The following is a 27,696-nucleotide window of genomic DNA, read 5'->3' on the forward strand; positions in this document are numbered from 1 at the left end:
CCCCACCCCTTCTCCTGAGCCTACTTCTCACACAGCCCCAGGGCATACTTCATGAAAGAAAATGGAAAGAAGATGCATTTTTTCCTAGAAGTCAGGTAATTCTGCCCTGACCAGTCAATTCCCCTAAAGCAGCCAGTCAAAACAGAACAGTGGTCAGACTGGGTTCCATCCCACTCATTCCTGTGATTCTACCTCTAATAAAGGGTTTGAGGCACTTGCAATATTAAGAAATACTTCTCGGGTGAAAGTGAACAAAATCAGTGACATGCAAATGATTTTGGAGGAGTGTGGGAAAGGGAAGGTGAAGTGGATGCTGCCCAGATGGCAAGGGAAGAAAAAGTCCTGAAGAAGTAAGACAGCCAAATTTTTATGATTCCAGGTCAAGCTTACTGTGGCCAAATACACCACAGCCCAGACGTCTCACACGATGCAGAAGCGTGAAATCTCATCAGTGAAGCTGGTTATAGTAGGAATATATTCAACTGCTCTGAAAAGAACAACTGGTCTGTCCTTACCCTTAGTAATGGTTAGTGCAATTCCACAAACGTTGGTCTTGGGAGAAAGAGAAAGACAGGTGAAGAAACACTACCCCTCCTATCTAACTGCACTGCACTCTGGGCTCTGCTTCAAAGGAAACTTCTTTCTCCGCTGAGCTCCCTGTGCAAAGACTTCAGTTCCTGGATCACCCAAGACAGCAAAGAAATACCAGCAACTCTTAAAGTCAGAGAAGGGAGAGGAGACGTGCGTGAAAGTGGTAGATACTGTCTGACCGCCCGTTGACAGAGCCCACCGCTCCTCACTTCCACCACTCAACAGCTGTTCGCCTCTCAGCTCCCTTGCAGCTCTGCGGCCCCACTGCCCTGTCCAGAGTTTGAGAAAGAGTGATGCGGATTGTTGTCAGAAGATTTTCATATGACGGTCCCAGGATTTGCTGTGTTCCTTTGAAAGATGAAATACTTCCATTTTTCTTCACTTTGATGTACTTTGGCATGATACCCTTGTCATTGTCAGCTTGTAGAGCTTTTGGCTTTTTTCCAAACAATACAGGACTGAGAATTGTCCTGCATTAACCATTGAAGGCTACATTAGGGTCAGACCTTGTTCGGGCTTATAAACCTACAAAAGGGGGCACCTGGGTGGCTCAGTTGGTTAAGCAGCTACCTTCGGCTCAGGTCATGATCCCAGGGTCCTGGGATTGAGTCCTGCATTGGGCTCCCTGCTCAGTAGGGAGTCGGCTTCTCCCTCTCCCCCTCCCCCTGCTCGTGCTCTCTCCCTCATGCTCTCTCACTCTCAAATAAATAAATAAAAATCTTCGAAAAAATTTAACCTCCGAAAGCTATAACTTCATGTAATAACATCTATTGAATGCCAGTTATGTGCCAGGCTCATGAGGCATATGTGAAGAAAGAGACAGACATTCCTGTCCTTGGAGGACCAGCTAGTTCTCACGTTCAATCCAGCCTGGTGAATTACAGCTTTAGAGCAATTCCAGACCTAAGGAGTTCCAGGGCTGACACCAGAACCTGAGATGTGTTAGGTCTTCAGTAACCCTGCCCCCTGGCCTCTAGAACACTTCCTCAATTGCCTTGTCACTTGTCCTTTGCTGCCTCCGCATTCATCGAGTGGCATTGTCAGAGTGGAAGGTTCTTTTAGGCCACCTGTCTTTGCAACTCTCTCATCTCTACTTATGATTAATTAGACAAGGTTTGTCAGGTTTTGTCGGGGAAGTTTTTCAAGTAAAAGGGAAGCAAGTTTCCGCTGGGGGAAGGGGGTGGACATGAGTCTCTCCACACAGTAGTTTCCACTCTCTCTCTCTTAGTTACAGAGGTGTGGAATTATAAACCAGAGGCAAGCTGTTTAGCTCACACACACGTGCTCCAAGCGAGCACTATAATTAGGCCAGGTAAAACGAAAAGCAGTTGTATTAGCAAGGGTTCTTTTAGTTACAGTTACAGTGACTCACTGGAGGCAACTTTAGACCAGAAGAAGGCAGGGTGGGGGGCACAATTTATTATCATGTGAGAACTGAGCCTCATATTGACCCACTTTTTAAAAATTTTTATATATTTACTAATTTTTTATTTTTAAGTAGGCTCCACTCCATGCCCAGCATGGAGCCTGACACGGCCCTAGAACTCACAACCCTGAGATCAAGACTTGAGCTGAGATCAAGAGTCAGTTGCCCAACCAATGGAGCCACCCAGGCGCCCTGAGACCCACTTTGTTTTATAAGGAGTTTTATTAAAGATAGTAAAAAAAAGCTAATATAATTAAGTTAAACAATTATCTGACAGAAAGTTCCTGAAATGATAATGAGACATTTAACCCTTCTGTGAGGCCAAAGGCCCCCTGCACGGAGGAACAGTCTCCAACAACGTCCTCCACCATGAACATTTCCCAGGCTCTCATCTGTCACTCACTACCAGCTAAGGCCTTGGCATCTCTACCCAAGGCCAGCCCATGAGAGAGTGCTAACTTGGACATAATTTACTATCACGTGAGAAGTGGGTCACATAGAGCCCAAGAGGAGGACTGCAGCCAGCCTTCTGGGCAAAGAACATGTCAGACTGCTGCACCTGCTCCGTTTTCTTCTTCATATCCCCACTCCCACCCTCCTAGAGCAGCTCTCTGTATTTCTCCAGGTCAATTGGCAGAATATAGTATTCCCTGGTTCCAGAGTTCTCTGACAGCAGAGACTGATGGGCAAATCTTGAATTTCAATTTTGAATCTTTGGCAACAAGAATCCAACTGGGCCATCTTGGGCTTTGTCCACCCTGGTGAAATTAGGTATGGCCTAGAATAGAGTCCAGCGTGGTGGTGGTCAGTGGATTGGGGTGGGGGGTGGGCGGGGAGTCAGGGATGGGATGGTGGGGCAGCTCTTGGAAGAATGAACTTCTTTATGAGCTGAACAGTTCTGGAGAGGGCTCTAACTCCTGTGCTCGTTTTGTTCTTCAATAAGTAAAGACGACCAAGGAAGGAACTTCCTCAGCCTTCCTACTGTCTCCATAAAGAATGTTTCCTTCTATCTAAATACTTGAAAACAACTTATTATGAAAAACTTTATTTTTTTTAAAGATTTTATTTATTTATTTACTTGACAGAGAGAAAGAGAGACAGCCAGCGAGAGAGGGAACACAAGCAGGGGGAGTGGGAGAGGAAGAAGGAGGCTCCCAGCAGTGGAGCCTGATGTGGGACTCGATCCCAGAACGCCGGGATCACGCCCTGAGCCGAAGGCAGACGCCTAACAACTGAGCCACCCAGGCACCCCTGAAAAACTTTAAATATAGAAAAAAGTAGAACAAATAGGGTGAACCCCAAATTCCCTTGAGGATTCAACAAGTGTTAAGATTGCCCACATATGCTTCTTTCTTTTATTTCTGATATGTTTTAAAGTAAATCCTCGGGGCGCCTGAGTGGCTCAGTCGTTAAGCGTCTGCCTTTGGCTCAAGTCATGATCCCAGCGTTCTGGGATCGAGCCCCGCATCGGGCTCCCTGCTTAGTGGGAAGCCTGCTTCTCCCTCTCCCACTTCCCCTGCTTGTGTTCCCTCTCTCACTGCCTCTCTCTCTGTCAAATAAATAAATAAAATCTTTAAAAAAATAAAAAAACAAAGTAAATCCTCTATGTTATGTCATTTCACTCCTATGTAATTCAGTGTCCATCTTAAAAACACATAGACATTTTCTTACATAACCACAATGCTATTAAATTTTTTAAATTAAAATTAAATTATTTTCAATTGTCTCAAAGTTCTCTTTTTTAACAGGGATTGTTCGAAACAGTTATGTAAATAAGGTCTGAATGTTACATGTTGTTGTTGTGTCTGTTAAGTCTCTTTTTATCTCAAGTAGTCCCCCACAACATTTAAACTTGCATAATTAATTGACTTGCACAGAAACTGGGTCAGCTGTTCTGTGCTGTGTTGCACATTCTGGATTTGTCTTGTGACTCCCCCTGGTGTCATTTCTCTTGTTCCCCATCTCGTACTTCCTATGAAGAGAAGTTACCTGTGGCTCGAGTACACTCAACCATTTTGATAAGGACATTCCTAGAAAGCTGTATGCTTCATGTCATGTCACATCAGGTTGCACATGAGGTCTTAAATTGTACTTGTGTGGTGTTAAGATTGTTACAAACAAACAGCGATGAGCCCAACATGGAGTCACTTATGACTGAGTCCCACATCAGCAAACCAAGACTTCACATCTGACCTCGTTGCAGGGTCTGCCTCTCCCAGGAAGGTGACCTGCAACCACTCAATCCAGAATCACCTGATGAGCACTAGCGAGGTCATCTGCCTGATAGACCCCGACCCTCCCCACAACAGACAGCTATAAAATACTTGGAAAGTGATAGTACTGTTATTTAAAAAGAAAACACAAAAACATAAAACAAATAATGTGTTAACAAGAGAAACCAGGAGGGGCGCCTGGGTGGCACAGCGGTTAAGCGTCTGCCTTGGGCTCAGGGCATGATCCCGGGGTTATGGGATCGAGTCCCACATCAGGCTCCTCCGCTATGAGCCTGCTTCTTCCTCTCCCACTCCCCCTGCTTGTGTTCCCTCTCTCGCTGGCTGTCTCTATCTTGTCAAATAAATAAATAAAATCTTTTTTTAAAAAAAAAAAAAAGAGAAACCAGGAGATAAATTTATTTAAAAGTAAGACTGAAAAGTTTTCTTTCCAAAAAATGTTGTTCCATCTTGTGCAACAAATACTTTTTCCAGTCATTTTGGCTCTTTATAGTCCACTTCTAATCTTATCATCTGTGTGGCTCACAGGTACTTATGCCAGGACTATTTGGCCAAATTAGAAAGTGGGGTGTGGGGGCGCCTGGGTGGCACAGCGGTTAAGCGTCTGCCTTCGGCTCAGGTCGTGATCCCGGCGTTATGGGATCGAGCCCCACATCAGGCTCCTCCGCTATGAGCCTGCTTCTTCCTCTCCCACTCCCCCTGCTTGTGTTTCCTCTCTCGCTGGCTGTCTCTAATAAATAAAAATTAAAAAAAAAAAAAAAAAGAAAGTGGGGTGTGAGCCCTATGACATCAAGTTACCCTACAACAACTTCTTCAGACTGAACTTAGAAACTTCAAAGACTTTTTGGGTCAGAAACATACAAAATGAAAACTAAACATGAGCAAGCTGCAAACAACTCTAAGGAAAAAGAATTTTTTTTTTTTAATTTCTGTCATTAGAAGGAATGCTTCTAGTATATTTCATCAAGTATTAAAATGGAGATCCCTGCCTGGCTCCGTCAGTGGAACATATGATTCTTGATCTTGAGGTTATGAGTTTGAGCCCCACATTGGGTGTAGAGATTACCTAAAGATAAAATCTTTAAAAAAGAAGTATTAAAATGGCTATTGATTTAAGATTGCTATAAATTTCTATCACTTTAAAAAAGTGACCTTGTAATTCTGGTTTTCAAAGAGTTTTTATTTTTAAAAAATGCTTATTGAATAAAAAAAAGAGCTGTATCATATAATAATTTTTTATTTTTTAAATTTTTTAAAAGATTTTCTTTATTTGAGAGAGAGCGAGTGCAAGGGGGGAAGGCAGAAGGAGAGGGAAAAACAGACTCCTGATGATCCCAGGACCCTGAGACCATGACCTGAACCAAAGGCAGATGTTTAACCAACAGAGCCACCCAGGAGCCCTTCCTATAATACTTTTTTAAATCATCCCCTGTATTTGACATTTAGATGGTTTCAAATATTCACTATTCACTATTCAAATATTCACTATTATGCATAATGCTGGCACGAAAAACCCTGTACAGGAATCCATTTGGGAAGATGTACATTGGGGCAATGAAGAACAGAATTTAACCACAAAAGGAACCAGGACCCCAAAGTAGAATAAGGACAGAAACCCCAGCAAGGAAACAGAGCCATGAGATCCGTCCTTGGTGGTGTCAGCAGCTGATCAGGAAGTGGGAGGTTCAAGCAGAGCACCAGGCCGCAAGGTTGAGAATAAACAAGGGGGAGTTTGTTTACTGGGCAGGAGTAGAGTGGAAATGAGGAAGGAAATCCCTGTGTATGAGTTTGAAAGCCACACTGGGAGTTCAAGTGCAAACAGGACATCATTTCAACTGATGAATAAAAGTTGTACTCCCCACCCACTATACTTTTTGTGTGGCATCCTAATAAACATGCAAAAAAGGTGATGGCAAGAGTTTTTAGAAGGTTGAGATTTTAGATTTATAAAAATAGTGAAGGCTTTACCCAACTCCAGGTGGTTTGAGGTGTTGTATTTCTTGACTAATTTAAAATGTAATCTGTCCAATTTTAGCCACTGGCCCACAGCACCATTTTTGAAGTAGCCAGTGAGGAGAGAGTTCCATAAATATAGTGGTGGCTGGAATTGGCTTACGTGTAGGCTCTCTTCTAGGGTGCATTTACTGACTGGAAAGTTTTATACTAAATCTGGAAAAGTTTGGATCTTGACTTAAGAGATTATTGACTGTTTCACAGTGTAAATATTTTTAAGTAGGGAAGGGACATACCTAGTCAACAAATCTTTGTTAACTTGACTTGATTTATTACATTAAAACTGAGAAATGAACTTGAGAAATGAGAACTGAAAGAAGTTTTAAGATGAACTTAGCCTAGAAAGGAAGGAAAATGAAAGATATATAACCAGAATACTGGGAAAAAAAATTTTTTAAGGGGCCAGGAATAACTATTACGACAGTTATGTACAAAATGAAAGATAGAAAAAACCCAAATGTCCAAATAATAGAGTGATAAATGCAAAAATTTAGTACATATGATTTTTAAATGTAATTTTATAGTTATATTTGAAAAAACACTAATCTGGAAAGATCTATGCACCCCTTGTTTATTGCAGAATTATTTACAATAACCAAGATATGTAATCAACACATATATATAAAGAACTATTATATATATTATACACATATTCATTATATATATATAATGAACTATTACTCTGTCATAAAAAAAGAATGTGATCTTATCATTGTGACAACAGAGATGGACCTAGAGGATAATATGCTAAGTAAAATATATTAGAGAAAGACAAATGCTGTATGATTTCACTTACATGCGGAATCTAAAAAAGAAATAAACAAAGCAAAAAGAAAAACTTGTAAATACAGAGAACAAACTAATATGGTTGCCAGAGGGGAGGATGGGTAAAATGGGTGAAGGGGAGTGGGAAGTATAGGCTTCTAGTTAGGGAATAAATAAGTCACAGGGTGAAAGGTACAGCATAGAAAATAGAGCCCATGGTATTGTAACACTGTTGCATGTGACAGATGGTAGCTACATTTGTGGTGAACATAACATAATGTATAGAGTTGTCCAATCACTATGCTGTACACCTGAAACTAATGTAACATTGTGTATCAACTCTACTTCAACTAAAAAAAAAAAGTTATATTTTAATGAATGGGAAATTTTATGATGTTATATTAAAAGGAATAATAAATGTATATACTACACAGAGTGATTTCACTTTTTTCTTTTTTTTTTTTTTTTAGATTTTATTTATTTATTTGTCAGAGAGAGAGAGAAAGAGAGAGGGGAAAGAGCACAAGCAGGGAGAGTGGCAGACAGAGGGAGAAGCAGGCTCCCCGTGAGCAGGAGCCCAATGCGGGATCGATTCCAGGACCCTGGGATCATGACCTGAGCCGAAGGCAGACGCTTAACTGACTGAGCCACCCAGGCGTCCCCAACACAGAGTGACTTCAAACATGTAAAATAAAACATATGCATAGGAAAAAAGAATAAAAACATATCAACATGTTATCAGTGCTTGTTTCTGGGAATTAAACTCTAGATATTTTTCCCTTTACATCTCTTTGTTTTCCAGCTTTTCTATACTTGCACATATATTACTTTTGACAAGAGGTGGCGGAGAATATTTCCCCCCTTCCTTTTAACCTCTTTTTAATTCAGTAGTATTAGTAAAATCCTTTTTTAGATCTCCATAAATTTCCTGGCCCCTTACTATTTGGTGGACAAAGTCTAGAGAAATGATGAGCTCTACCAAAACTAGCATTAAAATGGTTGTCTCTGAGTCAGAGACGTTTCATCTACATCTTTCATTCACTAATTTATTTATTTGTAAATAAATTGTAAATAAATAAATTTGTAAATAAATCATTGTTGTTGTTTTAATTAAGTAGGCTCCATACCCATCATGGAACTCGAACTCACAACCCTGAGATCAAGAGTTGCATGCTCTACCAACTGAGCCAGCCAGGCACCTCTATTTTTTTTTCCAATGGATGAACATAATTATACTATAGAGAGGGTTTATAATGCTTACCTTGAAGTAAAGACTCAATAAACATGCCTTTGTTCTATCATGTTTCACATATTTAATAAAATAAGCTAATTAGAAACTCAATGTATTTCAAATGTGCCAACTAAAAATAAGTATAATATTCTTCATTGTTTCCAGGTGCTTAGCAAACTTTACTAATAGCCTTTCATTGCCTTGGATTAATTTATAGGTAGAAATTAATACCAATAATAAGAATAGACTTTTTTTAATACATCTTAAACTGTGAAACAAGCTTGGGTTCTGTTTTTCAGACATCAGGAGGAGGAAGCGTCTTCTCAATGGAGAAATGTATTCATCTTATCCTAGAGTAAAGAAAACAGTGAACAAATCAGTAAGTTTTTACTTTGGGGAGATGTTCTTTAATCCCAACCCCATTTTAATCTAAATTTGATTTATGTTCCCAACAGTACTTCATTGGGTAGAGCAGAATATAAAAGCCACACCCATGTGATCCAGATAACTGAAGAACCCACTACTCAGTCTTCCAGACCCCGATTGCTCAGAGTACCATGTCCCGACCAGTAGCATCGGCATCACCAGGGAGCTGGTTAGAAACACAGAATCCTAGGGGCACCTGGGTGGCTCGGTTGGTTAAGCATCCAACTTTTGATTTCAACGCAGGTCATGATCTCATGGGTTCTGAAATCGAGCCCTCTGTCGGGCTCCATGCTCAGTGGGAAGTCCGCTTGAGATTCTCTCTCTCCCTTGCCCTCTGCCTCTTCCCCCATTTGCGTGTATGCGCACATGAATGCCCTCTCTCAAATACATAAATAAAGCTTAAAAAAAAAAAAAAAAAGAAAAGCAGAATCCTGGAGCCCACCCCAGATTTACTGTATCAGAATCTGAATTTTAGTAAAATACCCACATCATTTGTAGACACATTAAAGCTTGAGAAGTACCGGGCTAGACAACTTTAGTTGTTGTTATTATATGCCACAGAACAAGAAGGAAATGACAGAAGGAAAGGAATGCAACTTGTTAGTATGAGGAAGATAGCGGGTGCTTCGTAGTTTCTAACAGAAATGTGTTTTAGGAACTAAAATTAGATGATTGTGATTCTAAGTTTAAATTTTAAATTAATGGGTATTAAATGTTGGAAGAATCACAACTACAATGACCGTGCTCAAGTGAATAGGCAAAAGATGGCCATGAGGACTGGCTGAGTTATCTAACCGAAATATACTTTATGGGAGAAGTTCCTGGAAATACTGTAATCCATGGAAAACCTGTCTTTGAAAGCATCAGTTCTAAGGTGTATATACAATATATGCAACTTTTCATTACTAAAACACTAAAATCAATAGGTTCCATTGCTTTTCTCTCTATTGTTTACATTCTGTTTAATTTAGCAGACACAAGTAGGGAAAACCATATACTTTTGTGGAGGGAGAGCTTTATGTGGGTTAGCAGCAAGAGGATTCGGACATAGTAGGCATCCAACATACACTTCCTGTTTCATCATTCATTGGTCATCCTCAAGACAAAAAGTGATTGAGTTCCTATGGTGCCAGGCACCATGCTAAGTGCATGGTGGTTAGTGAAGGAGACACGGTTCATGCTTTCCTGGAGTTTCTGATAGTGTATGAATCACTGCTGATCAATTTTTTAAAATTATCTGTGGACTTTGTTCATCTATGATATTTCTGTGCCTTGCGTTTTTTTATTGACAATGAGAAAAGCCTAATTCTTCGTTATCAGTTTGATTCGTGTAGATTGATCAGTTGTGATTCGTACAGCAGATGGTAGAAGTTCATATGGCAAAATGCAGCTGATAACTTACAGAAATGAAGCTAAGATATATAACTATAGCAGTTAAATATTATAACATGATCACTGCTGGGGCACCTGGGTGGTTCAGTCTGTTAAGCGTCTCACTCTCACTCTTGATTTCAGTTCAGGTCATGATCTCAGGGTCGTGAGATCAAGCCCTGTGTCAGCCCCGTGCTGGGTGTGGAGCCTGCTTAAGATTCTCTCTCTCCCCCTCCCACTCCATACTACCCCACCCCCGCTCACATGCATATGTTCTCTCTCTCTTAAAAAAAAAAAAAAAGTTTATAACATGATCACCGTAAGTGCTTGACATGAGCTATAGATAGAGGCCTGGAGGCTGCTAGGAAGGTAGTGTGGATGAGTAAAAATGAGTGGGAGCAATGAACGAGTCTCTCTTAAATTGTATGGATAAAAATAATGCAATTATTGTCAAAGTCAAACACACATTTTTTTAAAATCATATGATCCCACCTGATGAAGTAGGTTATCTATTGGACTTTAACGTCTTCACATGAAGGTAATTTGTTCTTCAAACCAGTCTTATAATGTGGCATTTAGAAAATTATTCATTTTTAAAATAAATAGCTTTGGGAGTTTTCTTGGAATGATGAATTTACCCACTATAATTAGAACCTGACAAATTGGGTGGAAAGTTGAAATAAACAGCTCCCGATGGGCAAGAGGCCCAGACTTGAGTTGAATCAACCATTACTTCAGGACACTGCTATCTTTGTGGATTTTGAGTGCAGTCGTCTCCCAGGATCGTTCTAACCCCACATCCCCTCAGCCCTGGCATTTGTGCGGATTTAACTACCACCCCCACTGGTTACACCCTTGTTGTCCAGTGACTAGAAGTTACTGGAAGTTAAGAGCATTGTCTCAGGGACACAGGTTTGTAGTTCTGGCCTCACCACCTACTAGACACAGGATCTTGAGTAATGTAATGTCTCTGTATCTCAGTTACCTCACTGGGAAAATGGAGATTAAAACTTTCATCTTATGTGATCATACAAATTACATAGCTACCTAAAACACTGACTGTTGAGCCCGGCACATAGTAAATGGTGGCTATCCCACTTTATTAGAGAACCCAAATCTCCATACTGGTTCTTCTTTGCTACATGAATCCCTTCAGTAACAAGTTTTTTCTTTTTTTTTCTTTGTTTGACCAAGTGACTCAGTCTCTTAGTGACTATATTTTCTCCCTATTGAATTCAGATCTTAGAGGCTGCCTTCCAGGAGACCCTTCTTCTTTGTGCCACTTTTTCTGAGTTCTCACCCCGCTCTAGGTTCAACAGACCCCCCAGCTCTTGGGCACAGTTTGGCTCAGAGAAGCAATACTGTCTAGTGGTTAAAAGCCACTGGAGACTGGCTGTCTGGGTTCCAGTCTCAGACTGTCCTCTCCCTAGCTGAGTGGCTCTCGGTAGATTATTCAACCTTGCTGTGCCTCAGTTTCCTAATCTATAAAGTGAATTGTATCTGTTTCACGTGATTCTTGTAAAGATTAAAGAGATCATGATACATGAAGGACCTAGAATAGTAAGTGTGATATAGCATTTGCTATTACGAGTCTTTTCTTGGATAAGATTACCCAAGATTGGCATTTACCCACTTCTCTCTTCTCATCCCAGGATAACGTCCCAACTGTAGAACTTTGAGGATCCGTATACCCCACTTCAGGTCCAGAGAGTATCTGGACACTCTGTGTGCTTCCATGCCAAGATCCCTGCGTTCTCCGCATCCTGCCACCAATTTCCCGCCAGGCACCGGTTATGACAGTGAGGAATGAGTAATATTTTGTTCCAACCTTTATGTCTGTGAGGAACAGTGTGCTGGGCCCAGCTGGGTGGCCTTTTACCTCAAATAGGGAGAAATTCAGGGAGCCAGGCAAAGTAGTTGCCTGATTCTTCCTTAATTCCCTCACCTCCCTCTTTCCTCATTTGCACTGGTAAGCGAAGAGCTGGAAAAGAGGGGCAGTGCAGGACTCCTCACCACCCGGGCTGGCTGTGTGCCAGAAAGCTTCTGTGTATAAAAAGTAGAGTCCGGAGTATAACTCAAGAGCATGAACTTCTGTTGTATCCATGGGGTAATTTGCTCAGCTGAACTGTTAACTGTTTAAGTTCCATAATGAGGTAATGCGGCTAAGCTAAAAGTAATTCGCGAGAAGCAAATCAAAAGAAGATTACATCTCAGGGCGTCTGAATGACTCAAGTCGGTTAAGCGTCTGCCTTTGGCTCGGGTCATGATCTCAGGGTCCTGGGATCAAGCCCGGCATCTGGCTGTCCGCTCGGTGGGAAGTCTGCTTCTCCCTCTCCAGCTGTGCTCTCTCTCCCAAATAAATAAATCAAATCTTCAAAACAAACAAACAAACAAACAAACGAGAGGAAGATTGCATTTTGATTAAGAACTTGAAATAAAGCATACACCACTGGGCTGTGAGCTAATCAGCACACTCAGGGCTTTCAGTAGAAGTCAAGAGTATCAGGATCTTACTTCTCAGCCCTCCGTGCCTCGAATAGTAGTACTTGGCTTGTGGCAGCAAACTGTTTCTGCTCGGCAGTCCTGGCTTCAAGCCTCCCACAGGGAGATTCCTTTTAATGCTCCAAATCCCTTCCAGGGCCACTGTCAATATTTTCAGAAGCAAGATGACAATTATTAGCTTAGTTCCTTTTCAGCACAATGTATTTTAGAAGTCTTTACTGGGTGACTACTTTTTCAGTCATTTGGGTGGAGGTTTATTTTGTTTGATTAATCAAACCACCCAAAGTCTTTAGCATTTGTTTAATCTCTTATTCCAGTTCATTCATTCAAATATTCCATAGGCAGTTAAACCTCTATAGTGCTGTTAGATCATTTAGCTGGCCCCTGAAGATATAGATGAAAAGTCAATATAGAAACATATACAACAAAACACAAAAGGATCAGAAATAAATTAGTTAATATAGACACTTCATGAGGTCAGCCTTAACTGATTCTAATTTAATTCCTCAAAGTACAAATATTTCCGAAGACAATATAACCAAAAGTTACCATATTAATTCATCAAATACATTCAGCAATCTTCTAAAAGACTGAACTAGATTGAACTAGATGCGGTTTAATGTTTTTTTATTATATTATGTTAGTCACCATACAGTACATCCCCGGTTTCCGATGTAAAGCTCGATGATTCACTAGTTGCGTATAACACCCAGTGCACCATGCAATACGTGCCCTCCTCACTACCCATCACCGTCTATCCCATTCCCCCACCCCCCTCCCCTCTGAAGCCCTCAGTTTGTTTCTCACAGTCCATAGTCTCTCATGCTTCATTCCCCCTTCTGATTACCCCCCCTTTCTTTATCCCTTTCTTCCCCTACCGATCTTCCTAGTTCTTATGTTCCATAGATGAGAGAAATCATATGATAGTTGTCTTTCTCTGCTTGACTTATTTCACTTAGCATTATCTCCTCCAGTGCCGTCCATGTTGCAGCAAATGTTGAGAATTCGTTCTTTCTGATAGCTCAGTAATATTCCATTGTATATATGGACCACAACTTCTTAATCCTGAACTAGATGCGGTTTAATCCCTCCTTGAATGAAAACAACAAGCTCACTGGAAAACACCAGAGACAAATACGCGGAACACGAGGTCTGTGCATTGATACAAACCAAATCGTAGCTTTAAGTCCTGATACCCTTCAGGAAGCATTGTTTTAGCTTTCATCTGCACTGGATTGTCCTCCGTATCCTAAAAGCACTTATTTACCTCTTGAGAGTCAGTCAACAAGCTTTTGGTGAAAATCTGTCATGTAGACAACTGTGACCCAAGTCACGTAAGGTTATTCAGGTTAGTTAAATACGTTGTTTTTACCATTTCTGAAGCTGCAAATTATCATGCCCGAATATTCTCCACGGATCCAAGGCTACCTACTGGTATCCACGCTCACCTCTGATTCCTCCCTAAAGGATTCGGGACTGTATAGTGATTAGGGACATGGTGTTTGGGTTCAGAGGGGATCTGGCTTTCAGTCTTTGCTTCACCACCTGCCAGTTGCATAGCTTTGGTCAGGTTATTGAACACACCACATCTCCGTTTCCTCAGTTTTGAGATGGCGATAATATCTAGCTCAAATAATCATTACAGGATTTGGATGAAATGGATTTAAAGGGCTCTGCACTCAATAAATGGTAGCTATTATTTTTACAGGGACAATGGTTTTCCTGTCCAAGCATGGACTCGGATTCTGTTTCTAGAGGCACGAGCAATGAACTGACTCATTCAAATGGAACGTCGATACTTGTCTTTCCCTCCCCACTCCTGAATGGAATAGCTGAAGCTGTCTGGCAAAGTTTATTTCTTCCCGTCTCCTCAAAGACCTTCAAGGAAGTCTCCACAATCCCCTTCTGTCAAGACCTTACAAAGTTTAAGCTGTTCCTTATATCTAACCCAAATCGTTCCCCCACCCTTCCAGCCAGTTTCCTCTTCTTCTATCCTGTCTGGAGACAGAAAAGAGCTGCTTTCCAGCCTCTGGATAATAGGTTCCCAGATTTAGGAGTCCAAAGATATTTATTAAATGCCTCCTGTGTACAACCCCCAATAAGAAACCATAGAAATGGATTTAGATTTGTTCCACATTGAGAGAAGTGCTGGTAAATGGAAAACAGTTTGAAATCAGGAGGCAGAACTATGTAGAAAAACCACATTAAATTAGAAAAGCCACACTAATCTAATCAAATTGTGCTCTTTCAGAGGCAATCTGGAATCCAGGAATATCTGGAAGTTTACAACTTAATAGGGAAAATACCTCAAATGTAAATGTAGTTGCTCAGAAATGCGTGAGAAAAGTAAAAGCAAAATATAGTTATGCATAAGGATTTGCTATACTCAGGAACAGAGGTTGCTGGAAAAAACAGCACTACTTTGATTTGATGTGATGTTTGGGTGAAGAAATTACAGAAGGTGATATGTTCAACTGGAGAAAAAGAGGTCAGGAAAGAAGCCCAAGTGTCCTTCGGAGCACCTTCTTTGAAGAGAAATCCAACTCCCTCTGTTTTGGGCATGTGCATTCCAGAAGGCAGAAGAAAGACAAAGAGGGGAGGAGAGCCAGGGAGGCACAGTGTTGGCACACAACCTGAAAAGGAAAGAGTGGCAAAACAAGAGAAAAGCTAAGAGAAAGGAAGTAAATCCCTTCTGGAAGCCAGAATCTTCTGGAGAGCCTTTTCTCTTCCCTTCTCTGCCCCCAACCCCTTCTACTCAGCGATCTTTCTAGGTGTGTTTTTATCCTGAAATGTAAAGTTACTAAACCATGACTTGATGCTAGAAATTTTAGCCAGGGGGAACTGGCCTGGTCTTTCAGGGAAGATAAGCTCACCCTTCAAAAATATTTTTGTTTCCTTCAGCTGTCTCTGACTCTGAGTAATGAACACTGGAGCTTGAAAAGCCAGTCTGGAGCTATATCACCTGTGTCTCCTTTGTGTAAACACGGTCAGAGATTTGACCACAGGGAGAAAAATGTAAGTAATTTAAATTTATCTTTGGTGACTTCTAGGCTCTGTAATTATCTTGACATGACTTTGGTGTCTAGTAAATTCCTTTTATATTGTAGGTACACCAAATATTTTTGTTGAATGAATTAATGAATAACAAACATATCCACACTTGCTGAGTGATCTTTTACATTTTCTAAACTGGTACTAAGTGTAATAAATAAACCAGATTCAAAATTAAGTTTTTATGCATTCAGGGACATGTAGACATAAAGTCATGGATAGAGCAGGACACTTTTGAAATTCATTGAAAAAAGAGAAGTTGTGTAGGAGAAAACTAGTAAAGTTTATTAATCAAAATTTTCATGATTACTAGAACCTCTGCAGGTTTCAGCCAGAAAAAATATAAAAGCTCTTGCAATTTGAAAACATCAAATTAAAACATGAATTTCCACAAAGTCCTCTACAAAAGTTCTCAGAAATGTAGAAATAATTTTAAGATAAATGGTAAGATGAAAACAATAGTCTGATAACGCAAGTCTTACAAGCTTACCTCTTCTTTTTAAAAAGTTCTAAGGAGGGGAAAATCTTCAGGAAATCACTAAGAATATGTGAATGATGATGTTAGCTAAATTCTTACTTATCCAGAAAGTTCCATAAGTGGCCCGAAATCCCATTCGCATCTGACAGAAGATTTGGCCAGATAATGGCATTTATGTGTCGGGATGATGAGAACCTTTTTGAGTAGCTCCCAGACCCTGTCCATATCTGACAGGAATGCGTAAAGCCTCTGAAGGCTGTTCTGCCTCAGGTTTGAACCTAAACTGAGGCAGAACCTGGAAAATATTGTGCCCACCTTTCTTTTACTGAAGAGAATACTATTTGCTACCAGTACAATTTCAAGTCTTTTTTCCTCTCGGAAAACATAAGCTTATGTTTCAGAAGAGACTGTATAGCCCAAGGGCTAAGAGCAAGGAGGTCAGCTCCTGACAAGCCTATGTGTGACAAAGGACAAGTCACTGTAACTCCCTGAGCCTCAGCGCCCAGATCTGCACAATGGGAATAATAAGAATACGGGTCACTGCAAGGACTGAAAGAGATAATTTGTAAAAACTGTAAAAAATAATCATAGTAGTATTATTAATACTTCTATTACCATCATCAGTGTGTGTTCGTATATACATATATATATATAGACACCCTCCACTGTCCTTCCCCTCACCCCAGTCTCCAGTGCTTCTCACTGAGCCCACCTTTCTCTGCATCCGGAGCCAGGAAGGAATCCAAATCCCAGAGGAGAGGGCTTAGGGGCCTGGCAGCTCATTTTTCCTGTGGTCACCGATGCCCTTCCCTAGATCCAAGTGTCAGGTATCAACCACCTGGAACATCTTGGTCATGTCACTGTCCTTACAGGCGATGTCTTATTAACTGCCGTCACAACACAACCACATGAGTAGGTAGGATCTCATTTAGCTGAAGGTCCCAGAAGACCAACAGCTCTTTTTCCTGAGTTCCCTATTGCCACCCAAACAAAAATACCCCAGATGAAATGTAATGTTTGCTCTGTTAACCATCCATAAAAGCTAATTAATGAATCTCAGACTTTTTACTTATTTCATTCAACCCAAGAAAAAGAAAACTTTGATCTTATACCACTTTATTCAACCAAAGGAAAAGGGGGAAAGCACAGAAAAAACTGAAGTCCACTGTTTCCAGGCACTTCCATGATGTCCTCATTAGCTCTGTCACAAAGAAAACATGCTATGATTTCAGTTGCTTAACTTCAGACAAATCCCCCTCCTAATAGATGGTATAAGCTTTTTGGTAAGTTCACCCATACTTCCTATGGGACCCAGTGTTTTGGTGCTTTATCAATGGTTGAGGGAAAATCCAGTCTGGACACTTACTGAAATCTCACTTTCATCAATCAGATTGTTGTGCAGGAATGTAGACTTGACCGTTTAAAAATTTAAACAAATCCGGTTAATGCATACATTGCTGCACAAATACACTTGGACACATGCATATACCTTGGGGTCCCTCGAATTCAGATAGACTTGGGTATATCCAAGAAATAGTACATACTGTTTATCCATAGTCACTAAACAAATATATATATAGAAAGGCCAGGCAGGTAATATAAGTTAGTTAAGCAGGCCAGGGGTAAGAAATAATTGGCTCTTCTACTCCTTTTATTTTTTTCCACTTTTGTTGGAGACATGGATAGAAGAGAAACGCATTTTTTTCCTAGTTCCACCATGAGAGGAGGAAGTCTGCAGTGGAAGGGTGAACACGAAGAGTTTGTGATATGCCCCACCTGGCTAGGGACCTTCATGTGGATGGGTAACAGAGTGGGCAGGCCAGCTAGGGCAGCGTAAGCCAACTCCAGTCTCTGCTGCCACATGTGAACGTCAACTTGGCTGTCACATCTTTCTTTCTCCTCCCTCCCCCCTCTTCACCCAAGATAATCTAGAAATCTAGATTCATATGTAAAAAGTCTTAATTTTTTCAATGTTGACAACTGGTTCACATATTTAAAAAAAAACAATGCAGAACAAATAAATATGTCTATATGTTTGCAAGATGAGCCTGGCATAGGGGTCAACCGTTTGGGATCCTGAGCCAAACTAAGATACCCCTGACAGCCTAGTTAAATGTAAGGCGTGCTGAGCTGGAGCGGGTACGGAGGACGGCTCTGCGGTTTTGGACTTGGACATTATGCCACGTCATGCATTTGGGTGGATGATATATGGGAAGGAGTAAGTCGAAGAGAGGTATGAGTTTCATTTTGGACATGTTGACCTTAAGTACTTATGGGACATCCAGTAAGAGAAATTGAGCCTGGACACAGACTTCAGATACAGACATATCACAGTGAGGTAGTGGTAGAAACAATGGGAATAGCTGAGATGATCCAGGGAGAGCCAATAGAACAAGATTAGAAGACTGTGGGTAACACCCTGGTAGGCATCAATATTTGGGAATGCGGGTGAGTGAAAAGAAGTTCTCAATGGAGGATGAGAAGAAATACCCAGAGAAGAGAAGAAAAAGGACATTTTAGTGTCAAGGAATTTGAGGAAAAAACAAGGTTTAAGGAGAGAACCATCAATTATGTCAAATGGTGCAGAAATCTCAAGGGCAGAACAGGACCCACGGGACTTGGTCATAGTACATCGGTGGAAACACGATAGTGCATGGAAGGCCAATGGGATTCGGGATCAGGCCTGAGTTTTGGAATCCAGTTTTGCCACTTACTTAATGCATAACCTCGGACAGTAGAAACCTCTCAAAATGTCCGTTTACTCATCTGTAAAATGGGAATCTTATATACCTATATCACCTTTTATGAGGATTTGTAGTAAGCAAAATAAAGCCCCTGTCCTCATGCAGCTTATGTTCTTGTGGGACTGACCGTCAATAAAGAAGTATACAGACAAATACATGATTTCAGGTTGTGATTTAAAAAAAGCAGAAAGAAGAAGGTGGCATAAAAGATTAGAGAGAACTAAGAGGCAGCCCATGGAATGGGAGAATATATTTGCAAATGATACTACAGATAAAAGACTGGTATCCAAGATCTACAAAGAACTTCTCAAACTCAATACACGAGAAACAAATAAATCAAAAAATGGGCAGAAGATATGAACAGACACTTTTCCAATGATGACCAACAGACACATGAAAAAATGTTCAAAATCATTAGCCATCAGGAAAATTCAAGTCAAGATACCACCTTACACCAGTTAGAATGGCAAAAATTAACAAGGCAGGAAACAGCAATTGCTGGAGAGGATGTGGAGAAAGGGGATCCCTCCTACATTGTTGGTGGGAATGCAGGTTGGTGCAGCCACTCTGGAAAACAGTGTGGAGGTCCCTTAAAAAGTTAAAAATTGAGCTACCCTATGACCCAGCCATTGCAATATTGGGTATTTACCCCAAAGATACAGATGTAATGAAGAGAAGGGCCATATGCACCCCAATGTTCATAGCAGCATTGTCCACAATAGCTAAATCGTGGAAGGAACCGAGATGCCCTTCAACAGATGACTGGATTAAGAAGATGTGGTCCATATATACAATGGAATATTACTGAGCTATCAGAAAGAACGAGTTCTCAACATTTGCTGCAACATGGACGGCACTGGAGGAGATAATGCTAAGTGAAATAAGTCAAGCAGAGAAAGACAATTATCATATGATTTCTCTCATCTATGGAACATAAGAACTAGGAAGATCGGTAGGGTAAGAAAGGGATAAAGAAAGGGGGGGTAATCAGAAGGGGGAATGAAGCATGAGAGACTATGGACTCTGGGAAACAAACTGAGGGCCTCAGAGGGGAGGGGGGTGGGGGAATGGGATAGACTGGTGATGGGTAGTAAGGAGGGCACGTATTGCATGGTGCACTGGGTGTTATACGCAACTAATGAATTATCGAACTTTGCATCAGAAGCCAGGGATGTACTGTATGGTGACTAACATAATGTAATAAAAAAATTTTTTTAAGAAAGATTAGAGAGTAATTAGGGGAATGGGTAGTTTCTACTTTAACCTGGGAGAGAGGTTACTTCTGAGAAGGTGACATTTGCGCTGAAACTTGAAGAGGGAGACTTTTGATGGTCTAGGGGAAGTGGAAAGGTTCTCGGGTGAAAATGGGTTTGGCATGTTCCAGAACATCAAGGAAACCCGTATGACTAAAGTGGGGTGGGAAAATATAGGAGCTGAGTTCAGAAAGGTGAGACAACAGTATAAGGGGACTGAAATCTAGACCAAGAATCATAAGCAGCCATCAGAGGATTTTGAACATAGAGGTGGTGTACGATGATTTATGTTGTAAGAGATCCCTTTGGGTTCTGTGCAGAGAATGGACTGTGGGGACAGCAGTAGAAGGTGCTAGACGATGCTACTTCTGAGCTTGCAAGAAATGATGGGGGCTTGGACAAGGCTGCTGTTGGGGTGATTTAGGATGTGTTTCCAATGTAGATTCGACAGGATTAGCTGAGGGACTGGATATGAAGTTTGAAGATTTGACTTCTAGGTGTTTGGCGTAAGCGACGGAGTGAATGGTGATGCCCTTTCCTGAAATGGGGAAGAGCTTTTGAAGAGTGGTACAGAACAAGAATTCTGTTCTGGATATGTTCAGGGCAAGAGGCCTAGTAGACATCCAGGTGGGAAGTTAAATAGGCTTTTGGGATTTGACAGGGAAAGCAGAGGCTAGAGATACAAATTTTAGAGTTGTTAGCACACAGGGCTGGATGAGATCACTCAGGGAGTGAATATAGATGAAGAGAAGGGCCTGAGACTGAGCTCCCCAAAGTTTAGAGGTGATGAGGAGGGAGAGCCAGCAAAGACGACAGGGAGTCATACCAGCAAAACCAGGAGATTGGGGCGTGCTGACCTGGAGGCTAAGTTGACAAAGTGTTCTCAAAGGGAGGGAGTAAACAACTACGTCAGATGCGGCAGAGAAGTTGAGTTTGATGGGTTTCTGGATTGTATTAGACTTTCAAGATCATCTGATTTGACCTTCACGAGGAACGTCATTCACCATCTGGAAAAGAACAGTTTCCCTGGGGTCGGGGAAACCAAAGCCTATTTGCAATGGGTGAAGGAGTAAATAAGAAGTGGAGAAGTGGAGACAATGGGTCTAGTGTACTTACTCTTAACATCCAGGAAGAGCTGCCACCGGAGCCAGACAAGTCCCTAAAAGTTCTATGCAGATTTCTGTGTGTAAGTGACAAGCTGTGCTCTCCAGAAAGAGGAGCCCCAGCTTTCATCATATATTTAAAGGAGTATGTGTCCGAAAATCCTGCAATAGAAAGTTCAGTGGCTGGCCCAGAGCTGCCCACGCCGAGAGTACGCAGGAGGCGTGGCGCCCTCTCGAGGTGCTGGCTCCCTGTTGTGGCCAAGGACACAGGCTGTCCAGCCTTTTAATTTATTTTTTTAAGAACAGAAAAAGAGGGGCGCCTGGGTGGCACAGCGGTTAAGCGTCTGCCTTCGGCTCAGGGTGTGATCCCGGCGTTATGGGATCGAGCCCCACCTCAGGCTCCTCTGCTATGAGCCTGCTTCTTCCTCTCCCACTCCCCTGCTGTGTTCCCTCTCTCGCTGGCTGTCTCTATCTCTGTCGAATGAATAATAAAAAAAAAAAGAACAGAAAAAGAAAAAAGATTAGTAGTTTGTTTTCCGTAACTAAAGCCCCTTTAAAACCTAACCTTACAGAATCTACTCTCAGCTTTAAAGGATTTTCTAGGCGAAAAGAGCACCTCTGTGCGACCTCTGGTGGATGTTATGAAAACGTAGCCCAAGTATTTCCATTTTATATGAAGGACATTTGAAAAGATTTCTTAGAAAAATTATTATTATTCAATAAGAATAATACACCATCTAACTGATATATGTTATAAATCTGTATGTGTATAAATGAAAGTAACCCCAGAATAGGCTAGTATAAGACTTAAACCCTTTTTAACCACTAGGGAATAGTACATGTAGACTTGGATTCGGAGAAACAATTTCATAAGTCATTCTGCATCGGTTCACAGAGTACAAAATAAACATCGTATTTTCCTTCTAGACACAGTATGAATAAAATTGGCCATTTTGCTGGTCTCTCCTTTTGTAAGAATGGGCAATACGGAAGGCCTAACGTGTTTGCATGGCTGGTTTTGCAATGGAAAGGGGGCAAATACGTCAGAGTTGGGGGAAAAAATGCACTTCTAGGTCTGCAGCATCTGCGCTTAGGAATCCTTAGAGAATTTGGGCCCGAGCCGCTGGGTATTCAACAGTCCTCCTCCTCCTCAGAAAATGTCAAGTTCTCTGAGTTCAAGAGTCATGTGTTATGGTTCCTTTCTTTCTTCTAGGAATGCTGGTACCCAAGAGGTTTGCAATAAAAACCTGATGATTTGAAAAGTGTGATATGTGCACCTTGTAATCATTGAGAAGGCATCATGAGAAGGAGGGACTCTAGTAGTTTCAAAATAAGATCTGCGAGGGGGGCGCCTGGGTGGCTCATTCAGTTAAGTCTGACTCTTGACTTCAGCTTGGGTCTTGGTCTCAGTGTTGTGAGTTCAATTCCCACGTTGGGCTGCGTGGAGCCTACTTTAAAAATCTGTGAGGGATTCTGGGCTTCTAGAGCATATGATTTTCTCAAATGAACTATCAATGCCTAGACAGACAACCCATAAACTACATGTACACACAATAAAATCCTTGGATGATTTGACCTATTTAAATGACTTCGATTCTTCTGGGTCAGTGATCTTCAGATTGGGTCCCTGAATCATCAGCCTCAACACCAACTGGGAACTTGGTAGAAATGCAAATTGCTGACCCCCCACCCAAGAACTACTGAGCCAGTGACTCTAGGGATGGGTCCCAGCAATATGCTTTTAGCTGGTTCCCAGGGAATTCTGATGAAATCTAAACTTTGGGAACCACTGTTATTGGTCACACTTATATTGATAAAGATTGAAGATGCTATTGTGCTTTTCTTAGAAAAAATTCTACTTCTCATTAAATAGAAATAATTCCACTAAAAATGTGGGACAGCAATGTAGGTACTGATACCTAGCTCATTTTTTGTACATATAAGCTCATTTGGACACAGGCAAGATAATTATAAAAATTGTAATTGTAAGTTATAATGATAAAATTATAAAAATAAGTTCCCAAGGATCCATTTTCCTTTTGATAGGCATGGTTTTGTAATAAATAAAATGATCACTCTACCATCAAATAGGTAATTTCATATTCATTTCAGAAATATGCTTCATTTGTCACTGAGATTACCTGCAGGTGGATTTTTAATGTGGCACTCATCTCTTTTAATATAAAGTTCTTCTTCTAGTACTTCCTTAATTCTCTTATGTGGCTCAGAATACAAGAATTTCTTCCCTATAAAGACATTAATAAAATTGGTTATTTATCATAAATTATGGCAAACTCTCTAGCCATTATACCTACATGAATAACTATTTCTTAAAAAGACACATCCCTCCATACAAACAGCAGATGATTCACCCTGCAACTCTATTTTGGAAAGATCCCTTTCTGGTTCTTTTGGGACTTTACACTTTTACATAATTCCTGAACTTTTGTGGTTAAGTGTCAGATATCTATTTTAGGCGTTAGGAAGAAATACATGGAGTGTCTTTCATTAGCTTCAAGAAAACTCATTTATTCGATAAATCCTTATTAATGACCTACTCTGTGCCAGGCATTGGCTAGGGGCAGAGGACAAGCAATGAATAAGACAGGTGTGGCCATGGAGCCTACAATCCAGCTACACAGCACAGAACAACCTCAGCCTTATTGAGTCATCATTTTGAGAGGTAGACATGAATTGTAGTAGTGGATTACTTATGGACATAGGACTTTCTCCTGGCCTCTAAGCCTGGCCCTATAGACATCGCTGCTATTGTGGAGGACTGGCTTATTTTTTCTAAGTACCTTAGCAATATTTCTTCTGCTCACCCCCCAGAGTTCTGTGCTACCTGGCACTGTCTCCCCAGTCTTTCCTGTCAGCCCATCTCTCTTGCTCTCTGGGCTCCATTGAGGCCCTTCTGTCCATTCCCACATCAAAGCCTATGTACATTCTATTTTGTGCCTGAACTGCCTTTCTCCTAATATTTTTGCCTGGGTAATTTCTACTCAAATTTCTAGTCTAGGCTTAAAGGTCAGTTCTTTGGGGAAGCTTTCTCTGACTCTAAAATCCGGAAATGTTCCAGGATACTTTTTTGCATAGGACTCTCCTCTTTTCTTTCATTTCATTTATTACAATTTGTGTATGTCTTCATTTGTTTTGTATGCCATTATTTATGCAACTCTTAGTTGAATATATGTCTTCCTTATAAGACCATAAATACCGTAGGGCAGGGATGTTTTCTGTTCAGTTCATGAAAGTCCCCGAGCAGAATCTGGCATAGTAATAGACCAAATGTGTGTTCAAGAAGAACTCAGCATTGTTACATTAGATGGAGCTCAAAGACCATTCTTGTGCATGGATGCCAGCACAGCCTTGCGAATGTCAGGGAACCAGTAGCTCTAGTCGTAATACTCAACAGCTCAATGCAAGGAACCATGGAAAACCTAACCAACCCAATACTTTAGCTATTTAAGATGTGACTTTAAACTCACAACAGCAGGTGCCTCATCTTTCCCAGACTAACCAATAAAAAACACAAGTGAATAGATTTGACTTGTGTACAGACTGGCCCAAATGGGGTAAGAGATTACTGCCTCTGGCTGTGGTCCTGGGTCCCTCCTGGTCATGAAGACTCAAGCACACCCTCAGACACGATCAAGGTAGAATTAGATACTTTCTGCATCTCATTTTTGTTTCCCAAAAGTTAGGAGTCATAGGAAAATGAGGTGGAGGTTAGCTTTACTCAAGCTTAACTTTGGTTTCAATTTTTTTGGCTAAATCATGGTCCTAAGGCAGAAAAAGGTTTAAGAAACATGGTTAAGAAGGAAGAAAATCCTGTAACAGTTCAGTAGAACAGAAGAGATCCCCTGCTCTAAGTTCAAGTCTCTTGATGAATTTCAGCCCTGCTGCTCCAAGAATTTACAGAGGAAATCACTAAAGGTTTTGAGAAACTATGAAAAATTAGAGTAGCAAAGAGCTTAGTATAGACAAATATTCCCCGCTCCAAGAAGGAAAGGAAGGAAGGATGGAAATGAAGAAGGAAGGAAGGAAGGAGCAGGAAAGAGAGAAGGAAAGAAGAAAAAAAGAAAAAAAAATCTACAAAGTCTAACATAGAAGTTTGATGCTGATCTTTACCGACATTTTGAGTGGGTTAGCCAACAGATGGCTTGTGAGTACAGATATTGAGAAACAGTGATCCCTAAGTGTTGAGGACTACTAAGAACAATATTATTCCAGACTAAACTGCTTTCTTTTGTAAAGAGTTAATAATAATTGCTATAATTCATTGGATGCTACCATACATATATTATTAGCTTCTTACATATATTATTTCCCTTTCTCAGAATCACACTGTGGGCAGATATAATTATTCCTATTTTATAGTTGAGAAAGTAACTCTCAGAAATCACTAAACTGGCCATAAAAATTAAAAGCCATGCCTACCTGACATTCCCAAACTCAAGTTACTAAACTAGCTAGATTAGGAAGATGTCATAGCCACAGTGTATCTGCATTTCAGCAAGGCATTTGTTAAAGTGTATTTGTAGGAGGCAGAATGCCCACGCCGAAGATACTGAATGACAGGTCAGGGACTTCCAGAGACTCTCCTTGGAACTGTTGGGACTACCACCTAGTTTGCTAATTTGGATATAGGGAGGAACTGCCTAGTCACGGATTGTGAGAATGGCACACACTTGCTAAACTCAGGACTCAAAGGGCTGCTTCTATACCTGGAATGAAGTGCTTAAATTCATAGAATGGTACTGATGGGGATAAATATAACAACTTGTATTTAGGATGAAACAAATTAACTGCATAAATAACAGATAGAAAAAGCTTGGATCAAATGTTTTCAATTGGACAACAGGGGAAAGAGAAACTAAGGATGTCATAGACTGCATTTGTTATATGCATTAATAATACGATGTGCCTGCTGAAACAGCTAATTGATTCTGGGTCCATTTAATAGAAGTAGAATGTTCAGATCAAAGGAGGTAATAGTCCCAGCACATTGTCCTAAACTGATCATAGCTACAATACTGGATTCAGTGATTTAATAAACTGGAGAACGTTGGAAGAAGTTAGCCAGCATGGGGAGAGTGCTACAAAGTAATTTAAAGATGACCTGAAGTCTGAAAGATTTGGTGGCTGTTCAAAGAGCCACCTTCATACAATTTAAGGATGTTTTACTGGGAAAGGCCCACATTTCATCTGTGTATATTTCAGACCAGATCTGTGATTAGGGAATAGAAGCTGCAGAGAGACAGAAGACTTTCCCAGAAAACATTTGACAATCGAATGGGTACTTCATGTGGGTGTGAATAGCTTGGCTCTACTCAGGTTGAGGCCCTAAAAGGAGGTTCTCTGGGAGGCTGAGGCAAGAGCGCTCTATGCCCCGACCCTGACTTTCTGATGTCCTCAAAGTTTGGACACATGCCTTAATCCATCACTCACTTCTCTGCAACTTGCCCAATGCCTGGCATGTAGTAAGGCCTCGGCATTTGTTGAATTGATGAGTGAATGATTAATTCTACCTTCTACTCCTACAGGACTCCACAGGACTAAAGAACCTTTCATTTCTAACATCTTTAATAGGAAAATTCCCAGACACAACTTGAAGTCAGAGTAAGGACTTACTTAAATATATTGAATACTTAAATACACTGAATTTAGTTGCTCTAGGTAAGGCCTCTGCATGCTGTTGATAATCAAAGGAATGAGGAGGTATCCTAGTCATATTGGGGCGGATGCTGAGGGAAAAGGCCCTTTCTCTAGGAGACCCTGGTTCTGCAGCTCCTTAATGAGGTGTCTGGGGAGCAGGGTGTGTGGCCCCCTGAGGCAGAGAAGCCGTGGAGCTGTTTCAGCCCCACCTTGCCTCCTGGGGTCACTGCAACCTGAGACTGGTCTCTAGAGAGGCAATCAAGGAGGCGATGCAGAAGGGCCAGAAACTGCTGGCGTTCCTCTTTGGCTTATTATTTCCCCATCATCATTCCGTAGCACTTCCTGAAAACCTGTAGAGCACAAGGGACTGTGAAATATAAATTCATGGAACAGTATGGATGAGCGCCGAGGCCTGGAGCCGACTCAAGCTTCAGCCACGTTGGTCATGACTCTGGGCCAGAACCGCCTTTACTCACTTGAATATTGTTTGTGTGTTTGGCAAGGCAAGGAAGGAAACCATGTGTTAGAATGTGGCCTGTAATTGTGAGATTCTAAAAGCACCAGGTAGTAATAACTGATGAACTGAGAGTCCAAGACAGGGAGGTTAAGTGTTTTAAGTACTTCTCTAGCATTGACTGAGTCACTGTAGGCAAGTCACTTCATTTCTTCCAGTCTAGACCTCAGTCTCCTGGTCTGTAAAATGAAGGAACTGGCAAAAATGATCCACATGTTTCTCTGTGTGTGTGTATATATATATATATAGATGTTCATAAATTTTATATTTTCTCATATATAAACTTCAAATTTATATAGTACAGATTTTTATAATTATATACACACACACACACACACA

The 27,696-nt window shown here is 41.0% G+C and overlaps 1 protein-coding gene across 1 annotated transcript in view; it reads right to left on the reverse strand.

Moving 5' to 3' along the window:
• Positions 1-12,515: 12,515 nt before the first annotated feature.
• CUNH11orf97 (chromosome unknown C11orf97 homolog) overlaps positions 12,516-27,696 on the reverse strand; it is a 15,617-nt gene continuing 436 nt past the window's right edge. Inside the window, exons 2-3 of the mRNA XM_040630637.1 lie at positions 23,327-23,431; positions 12,516-12,697 (exon numbers count right to left, since the gene is read on the reverse strand). Of these exons, the coding sequence (XP_040486571.1) occupies positions 12,516-12,697; positions 23,327-23,431 (287 nt within the window). The remainder of the gene's footprint in view (positions 12,698-23,326; positions 23,432-27,696) is intronic.

The sequence above is a fragment of the Ursus maritimus genome, unplaced genomic scaffold (assembly GCF_017311325.1).
Source record: "Ursus maritimus isolate PB19 unplaced genomic scaffold, ASM1731132v1 scaffold_16, whole genome shotgun sequence".
Lineage (NCBI taxonomy): Eukaryota > Metazoa > Chordata > Mammalia > Carnivora > Ursidae > Ursus > Ursus maritimus.